The following is a 9,375-nucleotide window of genomic DNA, read 5'->3' as shown; positions in this document are numbered from 1 at the left end:
AAGAAGTATGGTTGTAGATTTAACATAAGACATGTAACCACACATTGTGATAGACACACACCCACTCTTTTTGACCTTGGGCAAATAATGTATACCTTCTTCTAGGCTGATCTGTAAAATGAGGGAACTAAAGCTCATTTAGCTGTCTCAAAGGGAGGCTTGTAAGGGAGAGTTAGATTAACCTGCAAAGCTACCTAAAGAGGATTACCGGTTTGTAAGAGTACATGTACGAGACTGAGCTAGCTACCTAGCTACTGGGAGGACGTATAAAGATGTGATACTCCAATTGATCTAAATGTTGAGGCCACTGTAGCAGAGAGATTTTGCATGACTGCACAATTCTCCCTCTTCTAATTACTCTGCTAAGCATAGCCAAAAGCAACATACAGATCTAGAAAGAGATCCCAAGCTATGCTGAGATAAAAAGCAAACAGAAGATACGTTAACAGTCATAATACTTTATTCTCTGTTTTTTTATTGTAAACAAACCTTGGTCATTAATAGACAAGTTTTTTAACTGGCAGTACTCAATCCCTTTTTGATGCACAAAAATTCAAAGCCCCTTTATAATTGCACTATTCGTGACACAAGGCAGTTAGTCAGGATCCAAATTCCAGTTCTGCTGGTAAGAGAAAGATCCCTACAATTCCAGGTTAAGAACATCAGATTACAACAAACACTATATAAAGTGCATCAGGTACAGTGCAAAGAGGTCAGGAAGAAAGGCAGATACAGAACTGACTGGTCTGCATGGCAAATTCCACTCTCTGTGCTCTATACAGCTGAAGGAGCTCGAGCAGAAAAGTAGTTATTACAGCACTGCAGATTTAGATACCCACAAACAGTAAAACCTCCTCCCTATAATCAGAGATTTGGAAATGATCGAAGACATGGATAGTGTCAGGTTTTAGGATTAGCCTGACGGCTGTAATCTGATGAAAAGCTAGGTCAGTCTGGCCATGAAAGCAAAAGCTTTCATTAGTACTGCTCACTAATGAGATAATGCAAATCTGCGGTCAGGAGATTCTGAAAGCTACATGTGGTCATTTCTGACAGCTTTGCTCTGAGACATGCCCTGCTCTGGTGGGTGGAGCACCTCCAAGAGAGGGGTTTGTGTCAGTGGGGCACTGGTCATCAAACCCTACAGGAGATGGACCAAGTCCTTTCCAACACCATGAAAGTCTGTTGTGTCACTACAGTGAGCGTGGGGATAGTGCAAAACTCATATTTGACAGTCTCTATTTTAGGTACTAAAACTATTTACAGTTACATTACACTTCAGAAAACCTGTTGTTTCTTTTGAAGTAAACAACTAAACAGAAAAAGTGAACTAATTTTCCTATTTCTTGTGCTGAAATACACGTAAACAGCAAACACAAACTCTTGCAGAGTGCCATTTTTTGTTCCGTTTCTTTTTGAAGGTCCTACTACTGTCTACCATTCTTCTGCCCATTTCTCACGTCCCCATCACGGTTGCAAAGAAGCAGCTGCTTTTTTCAGCACCCCTGAACACAGCCATTACACAAAGATCCCTGCTTTTTCATAAAACTGAGTTAACCTAACACTTCCAGAGCAAAGCCTGTCAATATAGTCTACACAGTATGTCCAGTTCATAAAAATTTTGTCCGGTGTTCTATTGTACCTGACAGGGACAGATTATTCTGCTAAGAAGCAAATGCATACCTCTATAACAGGGATGCAGACACCTGTTGAATTTTACTACAGCTTGCTCTATCCCTATTTTCTGCCATACCTGATGAAAAACTGTGGAAGTTTCCTGGCAACTGTTCAGTGAGAAAGCTGCATCACAATAATTTATTGGATATTACCACAGCAAAGAAAGAGGTATGTGGTTTTTCAACTAGTTTCAAGGATTATTTTCCCTTTGTACTCCCCTTACAGGATATGCCATTTATAACTTCATCCACCTAGTAAGGGCTCAAGTGCCATATGTATGGCACACATCTGACAGCACGACTGGTAAGTAGAAACCTACCATGAAGAATCAGTTCCTACCTTTTCAAACAAACTAAAGAAATTGGGCACATTGTACTGGGGGGGGGGGGGGGGGAGCAATGGTTTGTATAGAGGCTTAAAGAAAAATCTCTGCATTCCAGTCTTTGTAAAAGAAGATCTCTCCAATCTTGAAAAAGTTTACAGGAAACCCATAATCACAGAGTTTTATACTCTAGGCTACACTGAGCTGATGAAATTTTTCTGTCCTCTCTATATAGGGTTTCTGGATTAAAAATAAAACACCATACAATAAAGTTCAGTGCCTTCTGGGGGGGCAGAGGGGATCAAGAACTGCCCCCTCCCCCCCAACCCAACAACAACAAAAAAACCCAAGCCAAAACCAGAAGTGCTCTCTCCCATACACCTAAATTCTTGTTCAGTTTGAAACTGCCCCCTCCCCCCCATCAAAAGGATAGCCAAAAAACACCCTGAGGTAGTGACTGTTTGTCAAAATACGGGACTGGCACTTGTAATTTAGTTCCTTTCCTTTCACCAGAGGCACATTAGCAGCATCCATTTCCCACCAAGATCAATCAAGAGGCTTCCACTTTACCAAAAGACTGCTGAATCACACACCTTTAAGCTGTCTTGAAGCCTTCCCCTCCTGTATGATGGTGAATGTCAATCACTTATTACTTCCTAGTGCCCTGGGGAAGCCGATTTCTTGTTTTGGGCTGGTGCACTGAGAGCCATTGGGCACAGATGGCCTTCACAACGTCATCTCCGCTGTTCTCAGCCAGCTGTCGCACATGCTGGACTAGCTGCACCGCTCTGGTCTTCTCCTGTCTCACTGAGACTAGATAGGCAGAACGCAACTTGTTGCACATCACGTAGGCCTGGATCTGAAGCAGAAGAGGCAGTCAGAACTTGGTTAGAAAGCTGTGGTAAACTAACAGGACAAGCTTAAGCAAGGATTCACTGGAAATACCTAGTTCAGAAGTGTGTTGTACAAGGTAGTAGCAGCATATTATGAAGCCAAGTATGACATGGAGCAGATCCCAATGTAAACGATGGATAGACAGCTGTGTTTTATTAAGTTTGTCTCTTGTGGAAACTCCTTTACTGTATCACCATGAAATTAGCAGCAGGAATCTTATCTAGTGCATTAATTTACCATATCCTCATAGCAAAAAGTCTAAACCAGTAATTTTCTTCCATTGCTGGTTCTAGAACAGCTCACATTTTTCAGTAACAGATCTTACATAAAGGCAGAATTAAAAGCCCGTTTTTCAATCTACATACAACAGTGAGTTTGTCAGTTGGAGAAGGACAGAGGACAGTCACAAATCTTAAGATTTTATTCCCAGCTATGCCACTGAGAATCTACAACAATCCACAAATACTGACCCAAAGCCTCTTCATCTATAAATGTGCATCTACAGTTCACATGTTTATCTGTGACTCTCCAGTGGCTTGGCTAGCTGGTATGAAAACTACTGAAGAAACAAAGTAGTTTAGGCCTCCAAGAAAAAAAAAGTACATCAGAATTGGAGAAGTTTTATCATTTAACTCTCAATCACAAGAGAAATAGTATAATCCTGCAACAATATGCTGAAATGGTCATCTTGGAGGTATGGTGATCCTCATTACCTGTCTGCCATTACTAGAAACTTACACGCACCTCAGCGAAAAGCTGGATAACAAAACCAACAAACCTACCAATGCGCCTCTCTGAAATACTTTTCCTCACACTATAACAAATGCCTAGTCCTCATTCTGAGGACTGTCAAGGAACTAATAAGGGTAACATCAATTGGTACCTTCACATCACAGCTCTACAGTCACAACCACCATAGCCTTGAGGAATTCACTGTGATTTCTACAATTTAGGAAGTGGACTTCAAAGCTTTGGCTTGAGTGAGGATGAGAGAAAAGATGGTGGAAGATAGAGCCTGCAGACCAAGACTGTGCTGTTTAGCTCTTGCTAAAGGAGTTCCTCTACAGTAGTTTTACTTACCTTGTTTTCATCACTGTCCATATCCTGAATCAGATTATCAAGATCCTGTATCCAAAGAAGGGAAAAGATATTCACGTTTAGAGTGACTATAGTTTGCAAACCTTTACCCCATCAGGGACCAAACCTCTGCACTGAGGAAGGGCTGCTGAGATCCCAGCTAAATGGTTACATTGTCCCAACTGCGAGTGCTGCAGATGTAGAAAAGAGGCAGTCCAGTGCCATGCTTGTGGGGTGTCCCTAGAGAACGCTATGAGTCCCGGAGCCCCCCATGGACATGGCTCATGTTGCACGAAATGAATTTGTTTGTTCTTCGCACACCAGCAGGAGTCGGCCCCCATGGCCCACCCTGACCCACGGGGTGGTCTGCATCCCCTAGCCTGATTAGTACAACTTCACAGAGAGCATGTCCTTCCTTCACTGGGATGGAAAAGACACTGTGGTAGGCAAAGGGCATCTTAAAATTGTTTCCTATGGAGGCAGAAGGTTTCTTCCTCCACACATCCTCTGTGGTAGGTGGGGAAGCCTCACTGAAGGGAACACCTCCCACCCCAATCAGAAGCATTTGGCAGGATCCTGTGAAGCAAAGGTTCTCTCCCCATCATGGGTACTCATTTGGGAAGTGCAGGGTAGGAGCATGCTACAGCTACTTATTGTTTCCTCTCAGAGTAACTTGCATAAGGCAAACCACATACTCTCACCTTTAAACAATGCATGTAGTACAGAGCCAGAAGATATGAAGGACCCACTGAAAGAGCAGCACAGGCACCACAGGATGGTTTCCCTGTAGTCTGTATTGTATATAGACCCATTTTACTTCAAAAGGGATACAATGCAGGATAGAATTACCTCAGCAGGAATGTTCTTGAACTCATTTAGACAGTTTAGGATAATGTTATCCCCATCATTTTTTGCTGCAACTCCAGACTCATTGACACACTTGAGGAGCTGCCGGATCTCGCTGTACTTCTGCTGCTTCACCAGCTGCTTGGCCACTTTGCTGTACACTTCTGTAGCCTCCAGCTGGAAGTCCTAGAGGCAGTTGAAACATCAGAGCAACACATTAAATGTTCTCAGCACGTTTTCTCACAAGGAGTCTATACAACTGAGACAATCTCTTCTAAGGACAAAATATCACACCATACTCCAAAAAGTCAAAGCTGTTTTGGGGGCCTCTGATTTTCCAGTCACCACTGCTCAGGTTTGGCTTAAGTTTTCTATAATCAGACTGGTAAAACTCAATTTTGCTCAAGAACAAGAGCACTGTTACCACCTCCTTTTCAGGGGTGACAAAAAATCAGTTTTAATTTCTTCTGGCAAATGATCCTTCCTAGGTCCCTACCCACTTCTCCCTCACTTAGCAAGCTTCCACTATATTCCTCCAGCCACTTCACCAGCAGCCACTTTTTGTGTACCCTAAGAAACAGGAGGCAAATGACCATCATACACCTCCCATATGAAGGAAGAGACGATAAAAGATGTAGACTGATCCTGCCATGCATAAGGCAAGAAAATAAGAAAAAGGAAGGAAACAGAAGTGATGCTAGGCAGCTGGACTCACTACTTCATTTTTACTGGGGGCTAGTGACTGCTGTTGCTGCTAAGTGCTACTTTTCTAAGGCTCTCCATCTCACTACGAACAGGCGTACTGCCTTGTACATCCTGACCTGAAAGAAGGAGCAGGGCCTGCCATATCCACAAATACTCTTTCAGTGTGCCACCTCTGTCCAGAAGTGGCCCTGCTATACCCTCTGTCCCAGACAGGAGGCAAATGCAAACTGCACTACTTGAAGCAGCATCTCTTAGCAGCTCCTAGTATATGGAGGAGAAACACACAGAGAAGTTTGGAGGCTCATGAGCTATGCTGACTGATAAGCACCTCAACTTCTACCCAGACATGAGGAAGGACAGGTACCCAGAGAGAGCTTCCAGTTAATCAGCTTTGCTCTCTCAGCCAGGAGAACAGTACAGAGATAGCCCTGGCCTTATTTATTCACTGTGTCTTTGCATGGCTATCATGAACTGCAGAGAGCTACCAAATCAGACCTCTCTACTCACATCTGTGATTGTGGTTTGCCAGAGTTAAGTCACTGAACAAGGTGCACAGCAATGGAAAAGCTGTACTTAATTCCTCTGTAGGACCCAATTAGTTTGGAAGTGTCTTACTGAAGCAGCATCTTAATTTTCTTACCAAGCTTCCTCCAAATACATGGACATTTAAGACTTGAACTGGTGACTTTTCTCACAAGCGGTTTTTCTTTTGGGGGATTAAATGACATTTTGCAAAAAAAAAGTCTTTTGCTTAAACAATCGCTGCTTGCAGGAGTTACTTTTGTAATAATAGTGCTTGTTACATCAAGTTTTTCCATACCTGAAGGACTCTAAATGCAATCCCAAAGCCCTCCTCAATGTTTTTGCCTTCCAACATGACCTGAAATAGAGGCATAGATAAGTTTGTGGATGCACATTCCTTTTTCATTACATAGAGTTGAATAATAATGCATTTCCAGATTTTGCCCAGGGCCCAAAAGACAATGCATTACTTCAACAGAAAACGGCACCACCCCAACAAGTAGAGCAAATATAGGGTCTATTGTCACACACCGATTCCCTGTGGGACATTGGGCAAGTTACAGATGGAGCTGAGCTGAAGTTAAGGGTTAGAATAATAGCAGTATTTGCCTTGCTTCAAAACACAACAGGATGTATAGTCATAAGGCATGTTACTATTTGTATTTAGGATGCTCTGCCTCTGAAAGTTTGAATGTTGAAGAGAGAAGCTCTAAGTTCTCATGTGTTCTCTGCTACTTTGAGGAAATGTCCTGGTTTCAGCTGGGATAGAGTTACCTGTCTTCCTAGTAGCTGGTACAGTGCTATGTTTTGAGTTCAGTATGCGAAGAATGTTGATAACACTGATGTTTTCAGTTGGTGCTCAGTATTGTTTAGACTACAGTCAAGGATTTTCCAGCTTCTCATGCCCAGCCAGGGCACAAGAAGTTGGCACAGGACACAGCCAGGGCACCTGAACCAAACTGGCCAACGGTGTATTCCACACCATGTGATGTCCCATCTAGTTTAGGAACTGGAAAGTGGGGGCAGGGAATCTCCGCTCAGGGACTAGCCGGGTGTCAGTCGGCGGGTGGTGAGCAATTGCCCCACGCATCATTTGTACATTCCAATCCTTTCATTATTGCTGTTGTCATTTTATTAGTGTTATCATTATCATTATTAGTTTCTTCTTTTCTGTTCTGTTAAACCGTTCTTATCTCAACCCAGGAGTTTTACTTCTTTTTTCACGATTTTCTCCCCCATCCCACTGGATGGGGGGGAGCGAGTGAGTGGCTGCGTGGTGCTTAGTTGCTGGCTGGGATTAAACCACGACAGGAAAAACATGCATTTTTCATAAACAGTAGGTTGTATACATGGACAAGTAACCTGCCCATGAAAAATACAAGAGGTTGCTCCAACCATCAAATGTTTAAAGTTAATGTTGATGATGAAAAATAAAGCTGTGTTTGAAATAGCAATAAGTACCTTGCATGCAACATCCATTTTCATGTTATTGTTTCCAAAGAGTGTGGGCAAGGAGGAACCTGACATTTGACACGTTCCTGAGCTCTCACATTGATGCAGGAACTTTGTTACCTCCATCTGCAAGTCAACTGTATTGATGTGCCTAGATAAAGGAAAAATTCTGGCTTTATTTTGAAACAGAAAGTGTTAATTATTATTTATGTGAACTTACTAAATTTCTTCAACACATTTCAAAATAAGGTATATTTCCAAACAATAATTATTTTAGTGACTTTTTGACTTTGTCTTTTGTGTAGGCAAGTCTGCAGCAATGAGATACTTTTCAGATCTGTGCACTTAACACGGATCACAAGCTGAAGGAGAGCACTTGTTCACGTTATTTCAAAAGAAGTTAGCCAAAGAATCTGGATCCCAAATATCTGGCTCCCTCTTTTCCACCTCATCACACACACTCCTCCCCACCTTTAAATTAGAGTCTAGCCTAAGAAAAAGAAAGAAAAAAGCCCCTAAGAAAACCAAGATATAAAAGCCCAAGTAAAAGAAAGATCTGGCTAAATTTACACTTCACAGTTTGAATACAGGGATTCAGTTATGTCTGGCACCTATAACTTGTACATAGTTGAATGTTTTGAGTTAGCCCTGGTAAGAAGCTAAGCACCAGAAAGCTCCTTGCTTTGTGGAGGGGAAAGGAAGAGCAGAAGCACGAAAACTTGTGGTTGATACATAGCTGTCTATGCACTGTACGGTTCGTTTTTTAAATTAAAGTAGATGATACATAGACTGATATTCTTAGTAGAAACATTTGCTCATCTCCTGGGTTGGGCTGTTGGGGGAAAAGCTAATGGGAATCCTGTACTTGCAACTACATAAAAGTAAGATTTGGGTCAGGCACAGCTACCATGTGTTAGCTAAACACAACCACTGGGGGGGCGGGGGGGGGGGAGCAGAAGACAAAAATGAAAAGACAACAGCCTGAATTTCTCCTTTCCTGTAACTTAGGTTCATGTTTGTAGATACCTTGACACATCTGTAGCAGACATTTTTTTCCGGAAAGTGAATGCCATTTTTTTCCTTCCTGAACTTCTTGAGACCTCCTGCAGATAAACTTTGAGATGGTCCTTGATCTTTAGAAGCCATGTCTGTTTGCCTCCCAGTTCAGTGTAAGACTTTGCTCCATGAGTGAAAAATCTAATGCAGGTCATGGCAGCACGAACGTGATCCTAGAAGAAATATACTGAACACTAAGATGAACCAAAGTACACCACCTTCACTAACTGCTGTCTGTACTAAAGTGCTCACACAAAGCAGGCAATGCTCTGTTTTCTTCAAAACAGTAGTTAAGCTACTGCAATGCACCAGATCCATGACAAACGCACAGCAGGTCAGCTTCAGTCAGGCTCACACCTTCCTCTCTGTTTTTTAGGATTGGAATGTAGCAAAAATATAGTTGTCCATCATGCAGATTTACACCAATGTAAATAATCAGAAGTCGGTATTCGACATTTCACTGAAAGAGATGGCACTGACCCTCATCTTACCTTCATGAACTGTTGCAGCTCATACAGAATATGGTAGTAGTTCTTTCTCTGCAAGTATTTGCAGGCTGCAATCAAGTAGACTCCCCAGCTCTCCAATCCTGGATCAATGGTTTCCAGCAAGTTCTCCAACATATGCAGTTTTCCACTTTCATAACTTGGAATGAAGATCCCTTCAATGAACACTTCCGATGGGGATTCCTACACAAACATCAGAAAGGTTGCTTGAAGCAAAGCCACAGCAGCTTGTTGATTTTCTTCATATAACTTAAAGGAGTATTAAGTGACAGAGATCATAAAATGAATAAATAATTTAGGTTGGGAGGGATCTCTGGA

The 9,375-nt window shown here is 42.2% G+C and overlaps 1 protein-coding gene across 5 annotated transcripts in view; it reads right to left on the bottom strand.

Annotated features, from left to right (window-relative positions):
* Positions 1-444: 444 nt before the first annotated feature.
* ZFYVE26 (zinc finger FYVE-type containing 26) overlaps positions 445-9,375 on the bottom strand; it is a 50,382-nt gene continuing 41,451 nt past the window's right edge. For all 5 annotated transcript variants that reach the window (XM_049826025.1, XM_049826026.1, XM_049826027.1 and 2 more), the window contains 7 exons: positions 9,043-9,240; positions 8,522-8,724; positions 7,505-7,646; positions 6,342-6,401; positions 4,820-5,002; positions 3,974-4,018; positions 445-2,858 (listed from right to left, as the gene is read on the bottom strand). In XM_049826025.1, the coding sequence (XP_049681982.1) occupies positions 2,649-2,858; positions 3,974-4,018; positions 4,820-5,002; positions 6,342-6,401; positions 7,505-7,646; positions 8,522-8,724; positions 9,043-9,240 (1,041 nt within the window). In that variant the 3' untranslated portion in view covers positions 445-2,648. The remainder of the gene's footprint in view (positions 2,859-3,973; positions 4,019-4,819; positions 5,003-6,341; positions 6,402-7,504; positions 7,647-8,521; positions 8,725-9,042; positions 9,241-9,375) is intronic.

Source organism: Accipiter gentilis, chromosome 22 (genome assembly GCF_929443795.1).
Source record: "Accipiter gentilis chromosome 22, bAccGen1.1, whole genome shotgun sequence".
Taxonomy (NCBI): Eukaryota; Metazoa; Chordata; class Aves; order Accipitriformes; family Accipitridae; genus Astur; species Astur gentilis.
Note: the sequence above shows the minus strand (reverse complement) of the source record. Positions and strands in the feature narration are given on the sequence as shown.